The 25,234-nt window shown below is 43.8% G+C and overlaps 1 protein-coding gene across 3 annotated transcripts in view; it reads right to left on the reverse strand.

The window, feature by feature from the left end:
* The window catches only part of gse1b (Gse1 coiled-coil protein b), a 137,109-nt gene that overhangs the window by 73,461 nt on the left and 38,414 nt on the right, over window positions 1-25,234 (reverse strand). For all 3 annotated transcript variants that reach the window (XM_058088499.2, XM_058088497.2, XM_058088498.2), the window contains exon 2: window positions 23,880-24,021. In XM_058088499.2, coding sequence (XP_057944482.2) covers window positions 23,880-24,021 — 142 coding nt within the window. The remainder of the gene's footprint in view (window positions 1-23,879; window positions 24,022-25,234) is intronic.

The raw sequence follows: 25,234 nt of genomic DNA on the forward strand, positions 1-25,234 counted from the left end.
ACCAATAATCCATGAGTGAAATTGGCTGATACCAATACCGATCACATACATGCGGTGCAAATGTTTAAACATACTACAGACTATATGAGGGCTCACCAAGGTTTTTTCTTGTGATGGCTACGTTTGAAAATGGCCAGGAGCTACTCATTTTATTTTATTTTATTTTATTTTCATAGCTTACTTGAAGCCAAACAAAGCCAATAGTCTTGTTTTACCACTACATTGACAAAATGCTAGTATTCACAACTCAATTCTTTTATTTCACAATGCATTTATTTCTAGTCTTCTCACATTATGAATTGAAAACCTGAATGAAAAGCAGCCGACTCACTCTTCTGTGCCCGGGAAGGAGATGTGATATCAGTGTGATATCGATGTGCCCGGTTTCAAGCGCAGCTCAAACGCTCATTCGTCACACATTACACAAAACACACAAAACGAAAGTTCCTTCTGCACTAAATGTGCTACATGCAACACTATCCTAGAATGTGTTTGCTAAGATAGGATTCATCAAAATGTGGCTAAAAATCAACTTTTGCTCTCCATGCTTGCGAGCCAACAATGAGAATGTCATGGCTTGTTGGCTTTCAGGGTTAATGCTTATGGCCATTCACGATGGCTATTAAGCCTCAGAGCCTTAAAACCAATTAAGCTTGATGTGGCATCCTGCACTGATGTGAGGAGGTTTCACAGTGTGGTGAGCATGCAGGATGAGGAAGCGTCAGTTAAGGAGGATGCACATGCCATTGTTTTCATCATCATCCTATATAATATGTATATGTATGCTCAAACTACTGTACATCATTTTGTTTAATATATCTTGACGCCTGTACAGTCACCTCTCCCCTCTGACCCCGTTTCCAACTGCCCCTCAACATTCTCCGCCGCTCCTTTCCTTCCCTGTGTGACGGTCCCACACTGTTCCCTATAGACCCAAAGAAAGGCCAGCTTAACATTGTAGCAGCTTGGCAACCAGGCACTAAGGAGAGGGGGGTGTAAAAATAAAAAAGCTGTGTGTTTTCCCTTGAGCCTCTTCTCCCTCCATCTCTGACCCCCGTCTCGGTGCCCTCTCTCAGTCTCTCTGATTCTCTCCTTAAGATGGCTGATGGCGATGGGGTCGGGGACCCTGGCTGAGTGGAACTCATTACAGACTACCTTCATTTCCATTCCGAGTGGGGCCTGTAGAGAGTGTGTGCACCAGGGCATTGAGGTGCACTCGCACAGGGAACAGGGCGAACACATTGAGCAAGACAGCACTTATGAAGAGTGACGGCCAGCAGAACCAGCCTTTTGTGCAACCACTGAGGAGTGCAATGGGGGGGATGAGAGAGGAGCAATGCAGGACAAGGCAGAGAGATGTGAGCTTGACACAACAAGAAGCCTTATTTAATAAACATGAGCTAGAACCCCGTGCAAATGGAGCTTCACAACAGCAAGCTTATGCAGATGAGAGCCGACCTAATGACTAAATGGAGTGGATAGAGAAGAGAAAAGAAAGAGCGGAGGGAGAGATTAAAGCAGGGATGGGAGGCAACAGTGTTTAAGTGCCTGTGATGGAGTGTAAACAGAGGAGTTTCTCTACCGTGTTACTGAAAAGCTTTGTCAACAACACAACACAGGAGGAGGAGCAAACACAGCATCACACAGCTGTACAATATGACACAAAACATTCAAGGCCATCTAGGGCAGGGATGTGTACTTGTAGGTTTGGAGCTGGCCAAACACGCCACAGTGCTCCGGAAGAGGCCAGTCTTACCGCAACACAGGTGCAGAAAATGATATATTTGGCCGGTTTGGATTAGAATGTGAGGGCATATTATTGTCATAAAAGTCTAAATGCTGGGTGGTAAACAACCTCAGTGTATTTGAATGGTATTGCATGTAACTTAACTGCAAACTACATTTGATTCTTTTGTAAATAACTTAATAACACTAAATATTGGAGCACATGTGTGTCTGTCAACATTAACATTGTAAAAACGGGAAAAACTCCTTAAAAATTTGTCATTTGTAATTTTTTTGTCATTACAATTAAAATGAAGGAATAAAAATACTCCAAAGCAGGCTTCGCTATGCATCTTAAAACAGGCTAACCTAGCACAATGTTTCTGTGAAAATGTGACGACAATGTTAGCACTCACGTCATGTTTGTGTCCCCCTGTTACAATGTTATATGTGATATATGACATCACTTTCATTGGAGAAGTGTAAAGTTATAATGTATATGCAAAATGTGGATAAAGTGCACAAAATCATAAAAAACATGACAAACACAGCTCATTGACATTAACGCTAGAGACACACAAAACAGTAAAGCCAGTACGGCTTACTAAAAGCATTTTTGCATTTCTAATGCCTTAACACAAACAACAGTGAAGGCAGCAACCAATTAGACAAACACAATCACTTAAATGTTTGTCGAAGCAGCTAATCAGCCACATTTGGGCAAACATCTGGCTAATTCCCAACAATTACAGAGCAGCGTTGATGCATCGGTGAGTCGCGTTCGCCACAAGGTGCTTCCCGCTTGAAGCAAGGAGGAGGTTTTGAAGACATATGCAAAGGAGAGCTTTTGATGGTGTGTATGCACGCGAGGAGGAGTGGGCCCAGCTTTTTGGAGAAGAGAAAGCTGTTTACCTGGAACAGGGGATTATGGGACAAGTCCCTGTGGCATGTTGGAAGCTGTGGGGGTTTGAGAGGGCCGGCCCTTAAATCTGTTTAGGAAACAGTCACACCTCTGGAAGTTCCTTACTGCCAATATCTCTTTCTATGTCTCTCTTTTTCATGCGCCAATATACACTTGATATAACCCCCAAATATTCATAACATGACATAAAATATTTAAGTTATGTTAACTTCCTCAACTTTTTCCATATTTTCTCTACTGCAGCATTTCCCATATACTATTTTTTTTGTGGCTTTGTGGCCCGTTTTGACTTTCAGCTCAAAGTACACACTGAAAAAGAAAAAAAATCTTGACCTTTCACATTACAGTTTTAGGCTGCATGAAATTATAACACAAATAAGATATACTAAGAATAAGATTTAAAATCCACCTTGGGATGAAATAGGACATCCCTGATGTTGTCCTCCCTGGTCCATTAAGGGACCACTAAAAATGATGCATTGGTGAAACAGAGGAGGAGAGCGCCAAAAAGAACCCTCCTAAAGTAAAATGGGACATTCTATTGGCAACGTGAAGACTGCGCCTGCAAATTTGTGTGTTTATGTAAACGAGACACACAATGGCTGCGGTGTTACAAAATGTTTGCATTCCTCACTTTTGTCTTCCTATCTTCCAAAGCGAGTGGGTGGATTGCATTCTCTGTGTCTATTTGTGTTATTAATTTAAATACAAATTCACACGTTTGATGCGAGCTGGCGTGCCAGTCTCTCGCTGCGAGTGGGAGGAAGAGATGACCAGCCGTGCACGCTGGGTTTAATTAGGCAGCTTGCTGCTGGCGGCGCTGTGGTCAGACAGGGTTCTGGAGGGGTGAAAGGGAGCAGGTGGCCTCTGCTACCTGACGGGGAGGTAAAATTATACTCGCACCCCCCTCACACACATAACCTTGGCCGTGACTGATGGGCTAACCTGCATGCATTGCTACTGTATGCTTGACAATAAGGGTTCATTTAATACACTGTACAATGACATGTACATTTGATTCGATTGAAAAAAATTGACAGCATCCCACTTTAGTTGTTCTGTACATTTAGGCTGGACAGATTGTACATTGGTCCACAAAGAATTAACACTTTTGTGCAACAGCATCAGCAAACAAGTGAGTCATGAGTCATGTTGTGTTTATTTGTTATTATATATGACCATTTTGATGGTTATATCTATGATCGTTATTTATTATGGTTGTACAAAATCACTATGATGTCACTATATGGTTACATTACCTTACATTTTTGTAAAAAAAAAAATGAATGGAACTCCTATGGTTTTCCTCTGTATTTTATCTATCTCGGTTTCTGAAGAGTGAGTCAAGGTCCTTTCTTATTTAGCTTGGGTTGATTTTCTTTAATATGATTTGAACTGGCTTGATTTAGCAACTTCTGAAACACAAACCAGATCGGGATTGAAAACTAAAAAAAACTATACCTGAGGTGAACTGAAGTGGCCCACTTGATGAAAATGTGGCTTAACAGGCTTCTTTCTGGGCGGTGAGAGCGGAGCCTTGTCTTTTCCAGTCACTGGCGTATAGTGGCACAGCAGGGGGTTACGGTTGAGGATGAGGTCAAGAGCCCACAGCGATATTAGGGCCCAGATGAAGAGGAAGAGGGAGCGAGGCGGGACACAAGGCTAGGTAGAGTGCCAGGTGGCAGCAGTGGCATGTCCCCACCACCTGTCCTAGGGAATATGAACCATGCTCGCTCCGCCTGTTCCCTCACAGTGGGAGGACACCGACTCCCCGTCTGCCTGCTTGGCTCGCTGGCTGTCAGCCTGTCCGTCCATCCGTCTGTCTTCTCGTCTGTCAGTTAGTCAGCCTCCCTCCCTCCTTCCCTGCCAGGCCTGTTCATCTCGCCCCTGCTGCCTATTAAAACAGCTTGCTAGCGCCACCTGTGTTCGCCATCCGCTCCACCTCGGCTCATCATGTTTCTTTTTTCAGTTCCTTTCTTTTTCATAGTTGCCTCGCCCCTTCTCTCTTTCCTTCCTCTCCTCATCCGTCACCCTGTGGCTCCGCTTCAGCCAAGCCAAGCACACTAACAAGATTTAAATATGCACAGGCTATCATGGCAACCAGTCATTTCAATTACAGTGTCCGCAAGCACAGACGCACAAACTCTTGAAAAAAAACAATACCTCTAGCAAAACACAAGGATACAAGACTTTGTTTCATTTACTGCCAGCTATTCATCTTCAAACAAGTCTTCCGTTTAAAATGCGCAGCCTCCACTCAGCGGCCTCTTAGAACGGAAACGACTTACAAAACACTCTGCTGCTGGCTTGAAAACCATCTTTGAAGACGCGGAGGTTGCTGCGGGGGTAACGTTTCCTGACACCTCACTTGGCAGCAGGAAGCGGTCGGGAGTGTCTTCTCCGCCGGTATGCAGGGGGTAGAAAAAAAGTGATGCACACCAGATAGAGAAGCATCACAAGCGCATTGACAATCACAGGCGCAAGAGGAGAGCAGAAACTCCTCGTGCCAGCCCTGCACCATCTGTCTCTCGGTCTGTGCCTCACAGCCGGGCCCAAAGCGGGCCCCAGCAGAGCCGGCATGAAATTAGCTGCCTTTGTGGGGCTTTGTCTGCTTTTGCATGTCTGTTTGGGTGCACAAGCACACTTGGAATTGGCCAGTATTTTCAACCATATTTGTCATTAGAGGTAATCAAATGTGAGGATTTGAACCCATGCCTCCGTCCCCTGACCTCTAACCTCTGACCAGACACACTGACCTTAGCCTCTATGCCCTCTACTGACGCTGTTCAGCCAGTAAGCATGTTTATGTGCTTTTGTCTGGTCAGGCGACCGTGGTAGCCTATTGGACCCTGATCGGCCACATCTAGGTCCTAGGATGCTCTTTGATATCCACTCAGAATGCTGACCCTTGAAGACCTCTGACCTGACCTTTTGACCTCAGGCCAGTCGTCCTCCTCCCTGCCGACAAATGTGTGATAAATCATGTCTGCCCTGACACACACACACACACCAATTATCCCAGCACCACATCATCACCCCACACCCCTCGCATTAATGAGTCTAGAGGTTAAAGGTTGTTGACATTCCTCACACGCTGCCGAACACTGCTACCCAGCCCACACGCACACTTCCACACACAAACAACACACACATACACAAATAGCGAGGTGTCTGTGCGGCCCAAAGCCTTTCAAAGTCAAACAGAGACAAGCCCAAAGCAAACACGTCGGAACCTTTTTTGTACTATGCAGACAAAAGGACCAATCAAACATATTTATGCTTGAATGTGTTTCGGTGTGCGGTCCGAGGTGCGGACAGGGTAGCGTCCAATGTCGGTGTGTCTCATGAAGAATGCTGCTGTCATGTTACTGATAATCATTGTATTCTTCGTGGCTGCAGAGTCTTGGCTTGGAGACAAACCGTCTGGCAAACAGACAGCTTCACAGCGCAGAGCTCAATCAAACTGTCTCTGCCCAATGGTAAACACACACACCACAGCACACCAACAGGATTTCACGCACATATGCACACACATACCGAGGAAGCAGGCGTTGAGCCTGCAGAGCCGAACTTAGACTGATGACACCAAAGAAATCGTCCCACCCGATCCCAGCTTCATCACCACTGAACCTTTTGACTGGCCAATACCTTTCTTACCTAATTAATTCCTCAAAGTGCCATTAACGTTGTATGGTGTTTGATTCCAGTCATTAGTCTTACATAAACCAGCAGAGTGGCAGGAAGGATGGCTGTGCTCGCCTGTGCTAAGCACCCTCTGCTGGATCAAGGAAGTAAAACACTCAACTGCACTTCTTTGCCTACAGAGGAAGTTGGCACCACATTCAAAGCGAATGAGCTCTGCTGCACTTCTAAAACAAGCGATCCAATCCCGCAGGAGAAATGGGCTTCTCGCTCAGAACACAAACAAGAAATAATGATGGAAAAAGTAATCAGACAGTCTGTGTGTACAGCGTAGTGACATATTGGATAAACACAAGTTACACACAATATGTGTGTTCCCAGGCTTGTGTGTCCTATCTCATCCCCTCTGATGCTTGACCTCGTGACCTCACAATCACCTCTGGACCCTACAACAATTGTCCCTTTGAGGCTTCAGGTCCCGCTGGTCCATGACGGAAGGGGAGAGGATGCCCAGAGGGGTTGGATCAGTCACAGCAGTCTGATTCTGAGATGAGCTAAGACAATTAAAAGACTCCTGGTCTAAGGGGCCTTCTACATGTGACATGGTGATACAAAGGGGGGGTTGTGTTGCCTGTAAGTCCATACCAAGGATGGCAACAATAATAGTTTTGATACAATAATACAATATTATTAAGAATTTTGGCAATTGGTTGTTGTTGTATCGTGTCCTGTAGAAATTGAGGCAAAATATAGTTTATTGCTTGGCTAGGTTGCAACCATGTGACCTGGAGGCATTCCACGTCACTTTCAGTTTTTGGCTGGGGGATCAAACGCTTTGCCACCACTGTTCAGATGACATCGGCCACAAAGATGTCAGAATATCATGGAATGGATCCGTACACATTTAACAAGAATGAAAAAATCAGCATCACCAAAGTTGAGATTCTTAACTATCAGGTGGTGCAAGCTTCCTCTACGCTTGCAGGAAGTTCAAAACTACAAAATTATGGAGGCTTATAATTTTTTTCACATTTGGCAAGTGTCCAGCAACTTGACGACAGTGTCTCACTGCAACTATTGTTGGACGGTATGACAGACTGGCGGTTTTAAGACAGTGAGTTTTTCATGCCATTGATTCTTGAAACGTGTCTAAAATGCAGTGCCCCAGTATCAACATACTCAAAAGAGTGGATGAGTGGACACAGCCTCCACTGTTTCCCAACTGGGGGATAAAAATAAATATTCATGCAAACAGTGACATTCCAGGGAAGTTATAAAACGTTTGAGGTTAATGGATGAGATGGAAAGTGATCACTTACAAAAAAAGAAGAAAAAAAAGGTGGCCTGCTGAGCTCATGGTGCATGAATCTGCATTTAACGAGCTGAAACCAAATCAAACCACTTCAGATCAGTTTACATGCGGCTCTAATGACGTCTGGCCAAATCACATTGCGTTAATGAATTTAGGAGGTCTCTAATCAAATCTGTGTGATCTGGCTACAAGACTGACGTCCATGTGTGCCTGTGTGTGTGCGAGTATGGATGGGACTAGCAGAAATAAAGGCAGAAGCAAAACACAGCCAACACAGTCTACAGGCTCAAGAGTGTGTCGCTAAAAAAATACTGTTAAGACATAAAAGGCATAGGCTGTCGCACACACTGGAGTTCATACACATCTGGCAGCCCGAAAAGGTGTCCAAGTGACCCCGTTTAACTCTGTCATATTCTCACATTCTCATTATGCATGTGCTGGTGCGTGTGTGTGTGTGTGTGTGTGTGTGTGTGTGTGTGCCTCAGCCATTATGCTGTGTTTAAACATTAGAGAGCTCTTTGAGACAAGAGGAAGCTACAGAGGGGCTCAGATGACTACATACACACAACACCGCGTGCGTGCATGGCTTGCACAGTGTCATGAGCACACCCACGAGGAGCCACAAAAACACCCCCTCCCTCTGCTGCTCTGATTAATAAAGGTCAATTAGCAATTATAATTTCCATATTTAATCAGTCCCCTGTGGTGCCGCTCTGTGGCCTAAGCTTCGACAACTGTCTCTCCCCTCTCCCACTTTAGCTCCATGTCACGCTCCTGCGCACTTCCCATCTCTTATGTCATTAGCATCCGAGAATCTCTCTCGCCCTCCTCCTCCTTTTTTTCTCAGAGCCCCTCCCTTATTACCATGTCATCTCTCCCTGCTCTAACCTCTCCATCCCCTCCCTCTCCGGTGGATGCTTCCCCTCATTAATCTCCACGCTTTTCCTCTTGCTGTGTTCTTCCATGGGCCTTCAAACCTCTCACTAATTGCAATTAATCACATAGGGAAACAGATGCAGTAACAAAAGGCAACTGAGGCGGCGGGGGGGGGTTGCATGCATGTGTGTGTGTGTGTCCCATTGTGTTACAGCGGGGTGGGTTTTGATTAAGATGTCACTCAGGGCGCAGCAAAAAAGAAAATAAGGTGCCTGCAGGGTTGTGACTTCAACTCCAGGTTGTGTTTGTGTGCTGTTTATGTGCACGGTTTTGTCACAACTCACTCTAGCTGTACCCGTACCCATCTAACCTCACTATGTGATGATAATAATGACAGTCCATAAAAATGATGAAGGGCCCAATCTAAATGATCCACTGTACATGGCGCACATGCATTTAGGGCATCTACTGTACTTCTGCGAGCTAAGTGGGTTTTTTTCTTCATGTTTTGGTCATTACATCAATTCACAATATGTATAAACTCAACTTATGCTTGGCTTTGAGGGCTAAAATATATCTTTAGTTTTTATAACCATCTGCAAGGCGATCGCTGGTGTGGGTCAGTGGACGTATGTGCAATTAATTTGGTGGGAAAAGTTGGGGAAGACTATTTTCTGACCATTTTCCATAAAAGCATGCTTGGGTGAGTTTGATATAGAAATGCTTGAGAACCCTGACCTCAACCCCATCAAACACCTCTGGGATGAATTACAACAGAGATATTTTGTGCCAAGTCCAATGTCAGTGACCTCTGACAAAAAAAAATAATTCCTACAGAACACTCCAACATCTTGTACAATTAGTCACAGGAGAGTGGAAGCGGTTATATCTGCACAACTCCCTATTTCTTTCCTTTTTCATTGCCTGTAAGAATAATAGCCAGGTGACCCAATCCTTTTGTCCATTTAGGGCCTGACCTATTAAGATGCCAAATAAAAAACACTAAATTGCGTGAGCACTATTATTCGTGGCGTGTTGTGGGTGATCCATAATGACTGCTTGTGCAATTTCTAACAGGTGCAAAAGTGTTGCAGACCACTCTGTTTAAAAGAGGATTTTTACCATGGAGAGTTTGGCAGAGCAGAGTGGCCATAGGTTTAAAGCCATGGAGTTGGACGTCTTGGTGGACGATGCACATAAACACATGAGTGAAATCTTTTGATTCACATACTGACTTTTGACTTGAGCACTTTATATTCTGGATGCCCTTCCTGACGAATACCAATGATGCTTACCAGTGGAGATTCGAACCCAGGGCTTTAGCTCCAAAGTCCAGAGCAGTAACCACTCCACCACAGAGTGGTGGACAAGAGATGACGGGATCCAAAATTCAGTTGCACCTTGTCATGGGTTACAGCGGCAACAGCCGTCGCCTGTGTTTCTATTAGGGATTATTGTGCCTGTTGTTCAGTTCTACTGAATCCTGCAGAATTCTACGTCAAAGTCTTTGAGCATGTGCCATTATCTTACATATGCACATTTGACGAAAAGGCCGTATTGAACCACAAAACAGCATGATTTATTTGTTAATGTATTTTTGAAAGACAGTGATAGAGTGAAACCGTGAAATTTGAACCGCAAAGTGGCGAGGGACGATTTCTTGTTAGGTTACGGTATTCATGTGAACATGTTGAACATCAATCATATTGTAGGTGCTAAATGATGAAATTTGCCTCTCCTTCTTCTCAGTATTTTGGGTGTTGTGATAATCTGCATCTGCTCTGCATATTCATGAAGACAAATGCAAAATAAATTGCTTGTTCGGATTGGAGTGCTACTTTGCTCAGTGAACAGACGTAATCCTTAGTGCACCACCAGATTTATGGGTATATACTGTAGCACTAGTAATTATTTTACTATTTGTTGTAGTATTATAGAGCAAAGCAACATTAATTCAACTGACCACACAACATTTAAAGGTCACAGAGAATAGTGAAAAGCCTACCTGACACTGAAACATGAGCACCAGGATAAGAAAATTCACAAATATATCATTATCTTTGAGTGTCTTAGGAAAAAACAGCACATTTTTTAAGTGCTTGCGTGTGTTGCTGTCCTAGTTGTGTTGTTATCTTGTATATTCTGGTATTTGTAAGAAGAGATTGCTGCTGCAAGAAATGTATGACAGCAATTCAAGTTCAAAGTACACCATCCTGTACCCTGGGGTTTACTTGGAAATGGTGATTATATACAGTACTCCAGTCCTTTTTTTTGCACCCGCAGAGACACTCATCACAGTGTCTTTTATTGCACTCCAGTCGTCCTTTTATGCCCCTACTATCAATCTGCTTGTTTCCTTCCTCCCACATCAGATGTGTGTTGTCACCTCCAGGCCCTCTGCCTTGAGAGGTCACAAACTATAGAGGACACACACTATGTTAAAGGAGAGTGCCGACACACATAGTATAAACACTGAGGTGTGTGTGTGTGTGTGGTGGGCACCATTCATCCATCATTGCTATCTGCAGCCCTATCAGCCACCAGTGAGATGAGAAAAGGAGCCGGAAGACATATACACACTCATCTACTTAAACTAGATTATGAATATTGAAAAACCCATCAAAATAGTCAGTGGGAGGTTGTACTGCGTTTCAACACAAGCCCATCCCGCTCCATATCCTTGAGTGTCCGACACAAAAGGTTCCAGCTCCACTGCAGATAATACACTTCATCTTATTTCCATGGCTCAGAGAGGATCATTCATTGAGCCCCCCCCCCCAAGCTTCCATGTAGGGACAATAATCAAATCAGGCAGATCTGATATGTTCCAGAGGATTAACACTACAGTATATGTGACCCCCGCATGACCTGGAGCATCAGATGGATAAAGAGGGAGGAGTGTGTTTGGAGTGTAGCACCTCATGAATTGCTAAGAAGACACAAAAACTCTCAGAAGGGTATTACTGAGCGGCCAAACAGGAAATGGAAGGGTTATTTCAAAATAAAACCTCTTGATTGATGTATTCCACGAGCGTCAGTGATTCACAATGGCCTCTGCCTTTGATGAAACCAGTGAAAAATATTGAGCTGCTTAGCTTTTCCAGTAAAAGTATTAACAAAGCCGGAGGGAGGCTCTTTTAGTTTTCTGTTCTGTACCTGCAGATCCACAGATTTCCAGAAACACACGCACACAACAACACACTCCCCTGACAATTCCTTCCCAGCAGGGAACTCATCGTTTATTCATTTTTTTATATATTACCTCCTCCGAGTCAGCTGCTTGGCACGCAGCAATCGCTACACTTAACCCATTATGCTAGGTAACGCTCCCCAGAACAGTCACTCCCTCCCCGGGATAAATTATTAACTTACTTCACATCCTGCTATTTATCACAGAGTCCCATCGTGCGGAACCATTGCTCATATCCATGGCAACAAGGGCCCATTTGTGCTGCCGGTGGATGCTGCTGCTGATGAGGGGTGGGGAGAGATGACAGAAGAGGAAGAAAGAAATATACCTGCTTTTGACAGGACCTCCATTCTTGGCACACTGCCACCCTCTTCAGCTCTTTACATGCACACCCCCTTATTCACGCCATCCGTGTAGCCCTCAGGTCTAGGGATGGCAGCAGCGGGGTTAATTAGATCAGAGCTTTTCTCTTGTCTCCATGGAGATGAATCATACAGTCGGGGTGACAGTCAGGGCCTTAGCGCTGTAACCTAATCACAATGTTGAACCCCAGTCAGAGTGGCGACATAACCCAATAATACCCAGGTGAACCTGCCATGACCCGCATCCCTACGCATAAGGGTGATGAGCCGGCCCGGTTAAACACATCGGGTCATATAGAAGACCCTCACAGGTGTCCTAATTCATGAGTGTTTGGAGCTCATGAATAATTAAACACCAAATGCAAATGCTCTCCTTTGATCATTTACATTCATGTCTAACAGCATTAATTAATCAAACAAACCTTTTCTTTATCCCCAGAGGAATAGAGGGGGTGGGAGGCAGGCAGCGGAAGGAACGCACCAACACAGGAACGGGCAAATATGCAAAACAGACAATTCACACGGCAAACAAGTTGACTAATCACATCACTTAAGACGCGTGTGAGGAGACAGTTGTTTGTGATGCATGGTAGCGTGACTCAACTTTGACAAGTCAAGGTGACTTCTTCCACACACCATGCTAATGCTCAATGCTAATGCCCAAAACAGAAGAGTGATGTAAGCATGCCGTCTGTTTTGTGCTGTAGGGGTAAATGAACAGATATTATAAATTATTATATTAATTATATATTAATTAATTATTAATTATATTATATAAATTATTCTATTATGAACGGAAAATCACTTGTCATGTCAGGTCTGGAACAACCACAATAAACGAGGGATCACTGCATCATCTAAACCACAGTCATGGCCAAACATTTTGGTAGTGACATCAATAATTTTGCTGCCTCAACATTTTAAGACAACATTTTACATGTCTGTTACAGCATATACTGTAGAAAATTGTCACAAAAATGTTCTCCATTGGCCTCACAGCTAGGAGACCAGGGTTCAATTCCACCCTTGGCCATCTCTGTGTGGAGTTTGCATGTTCTCCCTGTGCATGCGTAGGTTTTCTCCGGGTACTCCAGTTTCCTCCCACATTCCAAAAACATGCTAGGTTAATTGGAGACTCCAAATTGTCCATAGGTATGAATGTGAGTGTGAATGGTTGTTTGTCTATATGTGCCCTTAAAACTCATTCATTCATTTTCTATGCAGCATATCCTCACCAGGGTCATGACTGTGTTGGAGCCTATCCCAACTGTCTTCGGGCAAAAGGCGAGGTACATCCTGGACTGGTCGCCAGCCAATCACAGGGCACATATAGACAAACAACCATTCACACTCACATTCATACCTATGGACAATTGGAGACGCCAGTTAACCTAGCATGTTTTTGGAATGTGGGAGGAAACCGGAGTACCCGGAGAAAATCCTTGCACATACGGAGAGAACATGTAAACTCCACACAGAGATGCCCGAGGGTAAAATTTAACTCTCCTAACTGTGAGGCCTGTGCGCCATCGTGGAGTCGCTCTTAAAACGCAATACTATTGTATTGTATGCTTTTGTGTCTATTTTTGCATGTAAGGTGACATTGGGTGTTTTGAAAGGCGCCAACAAATAATATGTATTATTCTTATTATTATTTTTCCTCCATGTGAGAGGCATCGTCCACTACCACTTCTTGCCACAAGGCCAGATGATCAACCAGTAGGTCTGCAAAGACATCCTGCAGCGTGTGCGTCTTTGATTGCTGGAGAAGAAGCAAGAGTTGCAGTAGGATAACTTTTGGCTGCTCACAATGCCCTGACTATCCAACAGTTCCGAGCCCAGAGGAACATCACCGTGCTGGAGCAACCTCCCTCCTCACCCAACCTGGTTCTGTGTGATTTTTTTCCTTCCCACCCCAAAGACGGTCATCAAGGGGACCCATTTTAAAGATGTCGATGACATCAAGATGGCCATGACAAAGAAGCTGTAAAGGAATCCCGGAATAATTCTTCCACAAGTGCAGGAAGGCGTTGCAGAGAAAGTGCATCAGACTCCATGGGGGAATACTTTCAAGGGGGAAACTTGTAGTTTGGATTTGAAGTGGCTCTTTTGTGACACTAGTCCTACAACTTTTCTAACACAGCTCATATATTTGCTGATTCTTTGTCTGTTACATATTGTTTACTAACTTTTTACTAATTTATTATTCTTGTATGTAAAGTTCATTTTATTGGGATGAAGCAATATCTGAAACCTTGATAGTGTCCTTATTTTATTATTATTACACAAGACATACTGTAGGAATCACTGGTGGTAAAAGTTAAATGGGGCAGTGCCCCACTAGATGGCACTCGTGTTTGTTGTTGTTACAAAACTGTGTTTATAGTTTAAAATTAATGAAGATCATTTATTCCGTTACAAAATTATACTGAGCAGAAGCTGAAATTTCAATGAACAATCCTAATCTGGTTCTAATATAGCTTTCACCTTATACACAGTCCGCACGGGCTTATCAAGATTTCAAAGGTGTTTTGACACACTCACTTGGCGAGGCAGACAGTCTTCAGCTGACCTCCTGTTTATAGCAACAGTATCATGCACAGAGCTCATAAAGAGAATCTTCCTCCTCCTCCTCCTCACTAGGCCACACATCTTTTACTCTCTCTGTTCTCTCTCCAATTAGCACTCTTCTCCTTTACTTAACCTGCCGTTTCCCCAAACCAACTCCCCTCGTTCCCTTAATGAGCCAGTTTGCATGCAGGGCACACTCGTAGAGACCTCGTCTTATCCAAACACAGACGCCAATACATATGAACAAGAGAAAGGCACGTCCAGCTTGTGGACCATATCAATATCTCCCGAATAAAAAAGAGGAAAGGAGGGGCTGCCTCAGTGTCTTCTTTTAGCACACGTCGTAAAGCCAAATGATAGTCGAAGTGGATGAGAGACTTAGCTGCAGGGGGAGGCAGAGGAGAGGAACGAAGGGGAGGAAAAGCGGGCTGTTAACATGATGATAGGGGGTCGTAAATAACCAAGATATGGATCTACAGCACTTGTGTGACGGTGTCCTGTGTTTTGTATGTGTCTCTGAGTGAAGGAGGTGTGGTATTTAAAAGGAGGCCGAAAAACAACCGGGAACACCTGCATGTTTGTTTATATGCTTGGCGATTTACGCCAACAATGTGTATTATTTTCTCCCTGGCCCCCGAGAGAAGATTCATGCTAACTGCCAGTGTCCAAAAGAGTCTTGGTTGTAAATAGCTGACTGACTGCACTGACATACAGCCCATAAACCTGCTACCTTCTGTCTCACAGGACAGGCTGGCCTCAGATTGCACAGGTTAACACATATAATGACACTCCATGGCCACAACATTAGGTGTGTGTTGATAATTTTGCATTTAAAGGGGAACTGCACCTTTTTGGAATTTTGCCTGTCGTTCATGATCCTGTATATTTTTCCCTTTTCTATGCATTATAATGCCAGAAAACTAGTTAATATGAGCTAGCTAACAATTGGGACACACTTATTTCGACTCGACTTGATATAAAATCTTGCCTTGGGTGCCACATTAGTTCTGCCCAAAACTGAGCGTTTTGTATTTTTTTGCATGCTCAGCTCATCTATACATTTGTGGTTATGATAAAAGCGTTTTTTGTCTAATTCCCCCAAAACATAAACAACAAAGTTACCCTCTTGAATGAAGTCAAACAACAGCAACCAGAGCATCACATGCATACATTTTAATGCCAAAATGACGGCTTGTAAAAGTTACAGCTCCTGCATCAGGTTTCACGGTGCTTTTACTACACGGTAGTAGTTCATTCCAATGTTATTCAAGTGGCACGCTTAAATATGCATGATGTGGTTAAGAGTACAAAGGTTAACAACAGTTAAGATTCCCAGCTGTATTCCCACATGGCGCCATGTTCAAGCTTCTGACACACAGAGGTGTTTAGAGCGATCCCGAGGAGTGGCTGAGAGGATCAATAGAGCTGGGTATTTATGCACATTATGCCTTTCCCTTTCTTCAAATCTGCTGAACAAAGAAAGTATAGCACAGAAGCAGAGAATCTGCAATTAAAACAAGATTCCATGAGTCCATGAGGAAAAAAAAAAGGATCTTGTGGTGCCACCCATCCATTGCCGGGTCTCAAGCTCAGATAAATGGGAGAGTTATGACAGGAAAGATGTCCGAGTTAAAAGCTAAGCCGAATCACTCATGTCATTGACTCACTGTGGCAACCCTTAATGAGAAAAAGCAGTAAAAAATGTAATAAAAATATTCCAATTGATATTCTACAGCTGTCAGCATCATATGGATGTATTTGCCCCAAAGACTCCACGCTCATGAAAGAAATGTGTAATATATGGCTAGTGACTTTACACCGGCACCCCACCAGCAAGAGCTAGGATGTGATAGGCAGATGAAACGGAAACAAGGCAGTGACAGAACGACAACCGGAGAAGAGGCACAGAGACCATGTAAAAAGCCTAAATGCTGCCTGCCCAGCTGGGGAGCGTCTCATTTTTTCTCATTAGGGGAAGTCGTGTGAGCTCTGCGGATAAAAGGAGGCCTGATCGCCACCATTTCTCTCCCTCAGCCCGCCTCTTTTGCTCCCCTGCTGTGCACACGCCACCTAATTAATTACACCTTATCATCATATTGCTATAACAACCACTGTCGGCTAATTAACAGCACGCCTCAATCGTGACCTCGTATTCAAGGCCTGTGCATGTGTTTGTGTGTGAGGGCAGGATGCAAGAAACATCCAGCAGGGTCGGAAGAAATGCTGCAAAATGGAAGCGCTGACAACAGCGAAGGTAAGGAGAAAAAATAAGGAATGCACAAATGAGGATCTCTTTGAAGTGACAGACACAAGTAGAGGGAAGGGGATGGGATTTTATGGGATAGATGGAGCGCCGCTTCGCCACACCATACTGGACTCCAACCAGTCAGCCTGGAGCCAGAGGGGCTGCTGAGGAGTCCTAACTAGGGGGCATCACACCCATGACACGTCATTTCCAATCCCCCCTGAGCCTGCCTGAGCCTGGCCAGATTGCAATGCCGAGCTCCTACCGCCCCAAACTCACTCATACTGATTTTATCATGCAGGAGGAAGGGGGGGGGGGGGGGGGGTAGTGAGGCAAAGCCTAGAAAAACACACAGAGCCTGCATAAGCTGGAAACCACGTAGACCACATGAAACACCCTCCATGCCTGAGCTGAGAGAGAGGGAAATGAAGAGCGAGAAGCAGGGTGAAATGGAGCCATAATTTGCTTAGTGGATGTGATTGGATTAGTGTTGGGGTCATATTATTCTTCACCCACATCAGATACACACACACACACACACACACACACACATACACATGCACACTTCACCAGTGCCGCAGTCTAAGCAATAATAGTGTTTGGCTGTGGTTAGGCAGAACGACATACATCCATTTTCAGTGTCTGCTCAACAGTTTTTTTTGTGGAGAATGATGACAGAAGAGTGGAGAGCAAAGTAGACAAGGTCTAAAACAGAGTACTATTTGTTTCCACACATACCATTAAGAAAATGTATTTATTTTTTATTTGGATAAATAAGCAGTATTAGGGTGCAGAGCTAGACTCCTAGAAAGTCTGATTTGTTTGACAAGTGTGAGTGCAGTATACATCTCCTGCACGATGGGAAGAGGTGGGTCGGGCTTGGCCTGATTGCTCATGTATGAGCACACTAAAAAACCTGTACGTGTTAATGAAAACCATCACATTGCACGATAGAAATAAACAGACTTACTCAACACAATCCCCAAAGTCTAAGATGCAATGCAGTGTTGTATTATGAAGTGATGCACTGATAAACACATGTCCTAAAGCCTGGATGAGTGCAGCACTGAGGGCCAAACATCTTAATTTCCTATTTGGCACAAGACCCCTTTAACATACATTCAAATCACAGTAACGGCTTAGGCTATGTCCACTGGTGGTTTAACTGATGTGACTTTTTGTGTGTTTCAGAATAAACATAACGCCTATTTTCACTTTACATTTATCAATGGAGCATGCTACAACCCCTCCCGCCAACAACAACGATTTGGGACAAGACCCGATCGGACCTCGAGGTGATGGGACATAATTATGTCGTTATTTTGGAAGAATGGTGTGAGAATGCTGGCGTGGCAAGGACATTGACTGCGACTGACTTGATTTTGCTTTGCACACACATTGAAAGCTTCCCTTTTATATATGCCAAACACACAGAATTATTTCACCAATTATAGCATCATAGCCGATGAACTACATTTCACAGGATGGTGACAATCAACATCTGCTACATATCAATAAGGAACATATGTTTCATACATTTCATACATCAATTTTTCAGACAAATACGACTTCGCAAGCAGTCCACAGGTATCCTCTCCTGTGAATTGCCATGTTTGTTACTGTATTTTGCCATCTATGGAAATGGCATCAGCGACACTTCTGATTGCCGTAACAGTCCATGGCTGCAGCGACCCCATTACTTTGGCATGGGCATGACAGCCTGTGAATGTGTCTTCTGTGGACAGAAATAGTTATAAAACACCTAATATTTTGACACCAGAGAGAGCCAAATGTGTGAACATGGCCTCAGTTGATCCTTTAATTCTGCTTCTATACAGTTGCGGCATGTTATAGTTTACCCTAATTCAATAAAAATCTGGTAAGAAAGTGAAAATGAATAAACTATAGTGATCTACCAGCAGAGTAGAAAGGCCATGTTCTCTGTCAGCCATTAACATGGCCACAACTAAATTATTAAGGGCACAATGTCACCTTACACAGTGCCGGGCTAACTCAAAGTAGGTAGGGCTCTTGCTCTCTGTGTGTGCATGTGTGTGCATGCGTGTGCGTGTGCATGCGTATGCATGTGTGTCTAGGAACAATCAAACAGTGGACAGTGGTTTCGCTACAGAAGGGGCTCAGTGTTGCCATCATGTGGCTGCTACAAATTAGGTGCTTCATTAGAGGCTGCACGCACACACACACAAACACAAACACACACAGGCACACACTTCAGAAGACAATACGGGCCTCCTGTGTAGGTGATGCATGCATCTTGCAAGATGTTTTAGTAAATGCAGCTGGATTTTATTTGCACGGGTGCCTGCAGAAAATGAAAAGGACTTAAGGCCGCCATGCAGTGAAAGGGGAGACTCTTATTGCAGCTCTCGAGGAAGCTAAATAAGGATGAGGACAGGCGTGTGAAGCACCATTTGGGGTTGAAGGTGGAGAAGAAAAAGCAGCCAAATGAGAGAAAATGAAAGCTGAGGATGAGAGTGTAGTGCTTCTGGTGTTGGTCGGGGAGGATGGGAGGGAGGTGTTTGGAGGGAATTAACAAGAGCATATGACAGTACAACCCCTGCCTCCTCCTGACAGGCTTTATTACAGTGCCACCTGCAGCGAGACAGCAAAAAGCACTTAGCCACAGCCTAACCGCCTGACAGAGGGGGGAGAAAGAGAAGAAGGGATGGAGAAAAAGGAGAGGAAGAGTGGAAAGCATAATTGACATTGGGGGGTTTGGAGAAAAGCAACAAAATGGAGGTAGAACACAATGGAGGACAAAACAACAAGCATATAAATGAATCATGCGATCTTTAGTTGACTACTGATTTTTGACTAGATCATAAAAGGTTTTTAATTCTGCATTTAATCTAATCAGTATCAGCTCTGATACTACTTCCAAAGGATGAAAACTGCTAAAGCAACTGGTAAGAAATTGCTGGCAGTGTGAAAGGTTTTTAAAAAAAACACAAAGTCATTAAAACACCACACAACCAAACATACTCAATAACACAAATCACATCCCTGCGACGAAGTGACTCACATAGGATTTTTATCTGGATTTGCACTGCTATAACATCAAGCATTATATACATTGATTGTGTCGTGTTGTTTTTCATTCTGCAAACTAACAAAAAAACAGCGAATAAAGCCCAATAGCCCTCTTTTCTACTTGAGGGAGGTCATCAATACTAAATGTCTACTACTTCAATATTTTTGGACACTATTATGGATCTGTGCCTTCCATCTCTGTGGGCCTGAGTCCAGAGTGGCTGTAAATAACAGAAGACAGGAGAAACCACAAGCCAGTTTGCAGTCAGCATTCAATGTGCAGGCAGACAGGCCTAATCCTGCATGAACACCTGTTTCCTTGTGCAAAGGTCAAAGGTTAGAGTCTTGTGGTCTTTACTAAGTGGTCAGCTCACATTTTCTCCTGGAACCTGACCTCATTGATTTACGCCAGGTCATGACCCTGTATTGTGTGGCACAGCCTAAAGATATATTCCCCTAATCCCGTGTATATATAATCATTGCAGCCAAATTCCAGCTTATTCATTGGCTGTCATTGTTTGATGCAATTTATGCAGGCCATGAAGAGGAAATAATTAAGGGGATGAAATGATGAGAGGTTCATTACTCCCTGAATGGTGGCGGCTCACATCTATTAGCGCTCCGTCCTGCTGATGTATCTGCTGATGAGCTCTAGCCAAGTAATGACGCGCTCTGTTGGCTGTGAATCTATAGGTCTCTCCCTAAATCTGCTCCTGCCGTCTCCTAGGCTGTGGATGGAAAACCACAGTCACTAAATCAAATCCATCCGGAGGAAAGAGGAGCGAGAGTGAGTGAGAAGGGGTGTTTCTCAGCCTGTTGGAGAGAGGAATGTGTTGGAGAGTGGACAAATCAAGCAGGAGCGACTGCACAATGAGGTCAGTGTGACCAGAGGCGGCTGACTCACATGCAGACAAACAAACACTTTAAACACACACAGAGTGAACGATTGAGTGAGGCCGTAACCCCGTGCCCACCCTGTGAGTGGCTAATAACTGTGGCACGGTGCCAAACCCACTGTCTCCTGACTAATTCTCCCCCCGTTATGCCTGCCAGGACTGGCGCCACTCTGCAGAACAGACCTCTGATTCTCAAAAACCCTGTGATCATTACTGAATTAGTCTAAAACGATGGCTGCAAAAACACAAAAACAGGCGCCTGTGGCCTCTCCAGAGCACCCCCAGAAGAAAAGACATTGTGGAACTGCTGAGAGGAATGCTCCAAAATGCTTTGGGGTTTCAGTGTATTTAAAAAAATAACAAAATGTGATTTAAATGGGTGTTGAGTTTTGTCTGCAATCTGTCAGCAATGCAGTACAAGCACCTAATTTAGGAATACTTTTTTTCTTCCGAAGTACAGTTTGTGAAAGGCTTGTCTTTGTCTTGTAAGACACAATCATGAAGAAAGAAGAAACAAAATGCAGGAGCTGTTCAATTGCTGTCTTTTATTTATTGGGTTGGGTTCCTCTTTGAATTCATCAGTGGGCTACACTAGTATGATGTCAATTGTTATTAAGCAAGATTACAGTTTTCTGTTCCCAGGTGCACCAGGGCAAACTCAACTGTACACACTGTCGGCGTGTCGGGGATGTCCCAAGTACAACCCAAGGGTCATTTTCTTATTGGCCCACATCAGGTAAAAGGGAGAGAAATGTTAGACCCACACAGAAAAATGGTAGAAAACGGTTGGCTACTATACGTAAGAAATTATTTGACCATCATCCAATGTGAGGTTGATGTTACCCTAAATTAAGTCATCATGTTCTCCCCATGCATGCGTGGGTTTTCCCCAAATACTCCGACTTCTTCCCACATTCCAAAAATATGCTTGTTAGATTGATTGACAACTCCAAATTGCCCATGGGTATGAATGTGAGTATGAATGGTTGTTTGTCTATATGTGCCCTGTGATTGGCTAGCGACCAGTCCAGGGGGTATCCCGCCTCTTGCACATAGTCAGCTGGGATAGGCTCCAGCATAACCCTGCGAACCATATGAGGATTAAGCAGCATCAAAAATGAATGCATTAATTTTTATAAGCCTCATAGATTGTCAAATTGACTGTTTTATCCAAATAAATACAGGCAATATTTAATCAAATTAATCACAGTTTTCAAATTAATTAATCATGATTGATCATTATTTATTTTTTTACCGTATCCTTACAAATGTCACCATGTGGTTCTCGGTGGAAGAAAGTTTGGATGCCTCTTGTTGAGGTGGCCTTCTTTTGTTTACTGGACAACATGCCACCACCGTAGATGACGATATCGTAGATCATTGGAAAACTGAACTGAATCATGACTTTGAAATGAAATGATAAATCAAACCGAGTATTTAGGGGTTCTTGCTACTACTGTGACTTGGGTTGACTATTGAGCTTAACACATACCTCAGCTCTGCACTGAGCACACATTTTATTGGCTTTGTGGGAGCTGTGACAAGATTGACTGTGTCTTAGGGAGGTCCCTCCCACCCTCTGCTGTGGGGGTACACAAGAGAATAAAAGAGAAGGAATGGAGGGGCGGGTGGTACAAGCAGTGGCGTTCCTCTACATACCCCCACCGGCTGTCACTGGTCTCCCGTTGTTAGTCTGGTGAGCATCCTTCTATCAAACTGCAGCCAACTGTCCTTCAAACAGGGACATTTCCTCAGTAGAGTGTGTGCAAAGCAAGTTCTCCTTCTCTCTACAAGCAAATATAAGCCAGCACCACAGTCTCCCACAGTGGGTAATTGCTATTGTATTGAACTGGACAGCAGCCAGAGAGGAAACTGCCAAGTCCAGCTGTGCTGTTGTCATCACAATACACTCAAAGCTTCTTCTCATAATTATAATTACATCAGTGGTATGAGCAACGCGGAGAGAAACACACGCCAATAACACGCAGCAATAAACATACACGGAAAATAACAATCATTTAAGTATGTTTACAGCATAATATTTGTTGTGATTGTGTTAAACTGCACCGTATCCTACTGTGAGGACATTCTCACCCTAAATAAGGTAACCAAAATATTAGAAGCAGCTGTAAGTACATACAATGCACTTCAGTTACTGCAAACTATAACAACAATGTTAAATATATTGCTAAAAATGAGCAATGATTATTTTTAGACTGATAAGGTGTACTTAATGTTGTGGCCGCGTAGTGGTGTTCAGCAGACACATGGCCCCATCCTCTGCATATGTTTTTTCACCATAGTAGACAAAATGGGATGTGTCATGTCAACATAAAACCGCAATGCAACATGCATGATGGAGAGCGTTTAAATAACGCATGAAAACGGAGCTCTCATGCCCCATGAGACCACCAGGACTCATGTTCGGCCCTCCAGTCCACTGTGCGTGTCTGTGGCCTTTGTCTGGAAGTGTTGTGGAGCAACTTGTGGTTTAGAGATGACTTTCTGTAAACGACCGAGGGGCCCTCACGGCTAAACAGAAAATAGCCCAAGAGAAAAGCAGGGAGGAAGCCCGAGTAGCAAGCGTTGATGTAGAGAGCCAGATAGGGAAGTGATAAACAGAGCGCCTTAAGAAATAGATCAACTAAAAGAAGCAGTTGGAGTTAATAAAACGTAACATACATAGCAAAATAAATGATAAAAATAGCCGAGAAAGAAAAGTGAGTGGTGAAAAGGTAAGTGTACTGTATGTACACTAATAAGAGGAGACAGCAGCACTTTCCACATAAACGCACTGAGCTCCTAAAGCCAGTGTAGTGATGGCATCCCTCAGGGCACACTCACACATGCACACATCAACCTCAGTATGAAATCCTCATCCCCTAGCTTCCTGTGAACAGTACTGCAAATTCCATTGGTGTTACAGAGAAGGAGCAAAGCTAAAACCAAACTTGAACCACCAATCAAGTAAACCAGTTTTAAGTTGCAAAAGCACAATGAAACTGGGAACAGTTTTAGGATGTTCAATATCACTTGTTTTTAGAAACACTGTGGAAATACAGGGAATTGATGTGTGGTATAACTCACTGGAACATGGGCGGTCGAGTCGCTGAACTATCTCTGGCTCACAGGTGATGGTGCGAGGAGGAGTGTGTTCTCCTGCAGGTTGAGAGATCTTCAAGTCGGCCTCCTCGCCAGCTCTTGTCAGCCTCTCTGTCACAGTGCAGGTCTGAAAAATAGGAAGACTTAACTTTGACCACACCTGAAAATAATCAAAGTAATAATCAGTGCAAAATGAAGGCAAGGGGTTCATACAAGGGGTTATACACATGAATTTAACAATGAAATCATTTATCTGTATTACATTTAACTACACATTGAAAATAAATTGTGTAATTAATGTTTTTAATAGGCGGCATGAATGGTTGTTTGTCTATATGTGCCCTGTGATTGGCTGGCGACCAGTCCGGGGTGTACCCCGCCTCTTGCCCGAAGACAGCTGAGATAGGCTCCAGCACCATCCGCGAACCTCATGAGGAAAAAAGCGGTAGAAAATGAATGAATTTTTTTAATTAGCATCAAACCACATGGTATCTTCTATTATTGGAGCATTTGGCATCATCTTATATGAGTAATTGTTGAACCATTATATTATCATCCCGTCCACCATTACCTCAACCATTTGAGATGCTGCCACAGTACTCGTATCTTAGTTATAAAAACAAGATATTTCTTCCCTCATATGTGAAGTTAAAGAAAGCCGGAAAAAGCAGACACAATCAAAGAAATAAATAGCAGCTCTGACAGCTCCAGTCTGTTTGGATGTTCTCTGCTCCAGTCCACAGCTGAGTGGAAGAGGAACCATGGAGGAGCCTTGAGGTGGGAATTAATGTGAACATGAGCAGCAGAGGGAAAAGCAGAAGGTGGCTGTCAGAGAAGAGGGACTTCTAAAGAAGCTCCTTCCATTGATGAGCAGCGGAGAGACAGGTAAGGTAGGTAGGTATTGAGCGTCCTAAGACAAAGAGACACCCTGGGCTTATGAAATAAACATAATGCCCAGATGGAGATGCAAACACAGAGCGACGGAGCAGGGGAAGGCCCTGAAGACCAACATTTGGCTGCAACCCCACTGTGCATACTGGTAAACATATACTGTATGAACAGGCATATTGCTAACAACCTCTCATGAGGAGCTGTAAGGAATAATGTGTGTGTTTTTTTGTTGTGTGCGTGTGCATGAGCATCGGGGTTTACATTAACCAGCATATGGCACTGGCTTTTAAGTTGATATCACTTGAGGTTGGAAGCAACTACCACTTGGACATATTAATGAGATCCAATGTAGCAAAAGTTGGCCTAGCCAACCACGATGCATCCGACCAAATATTATCCTATTTTTATTGTACTGCATGAACACTATAAAGGTTATTCAACAGAAGGAT

This window comes from Doryrhamphus excisus, linkage group LG13 (genome assembly GCF_037039965.1).
Source record: "Doryrhamphus excisus strain RoL-2023G ecotype Guam linkage group LG13, RoL_Dexc_Guam_v1.1, whole genome shotgun sequence".
In the NCBI taxonomy this organism is placed as follows: Eukaryota; Metazoa; Chordata; class Actinopteri; order Syngnathiformes; family Syngnathidae; genus Doryrhamphus; species Doryrhamphus excisus.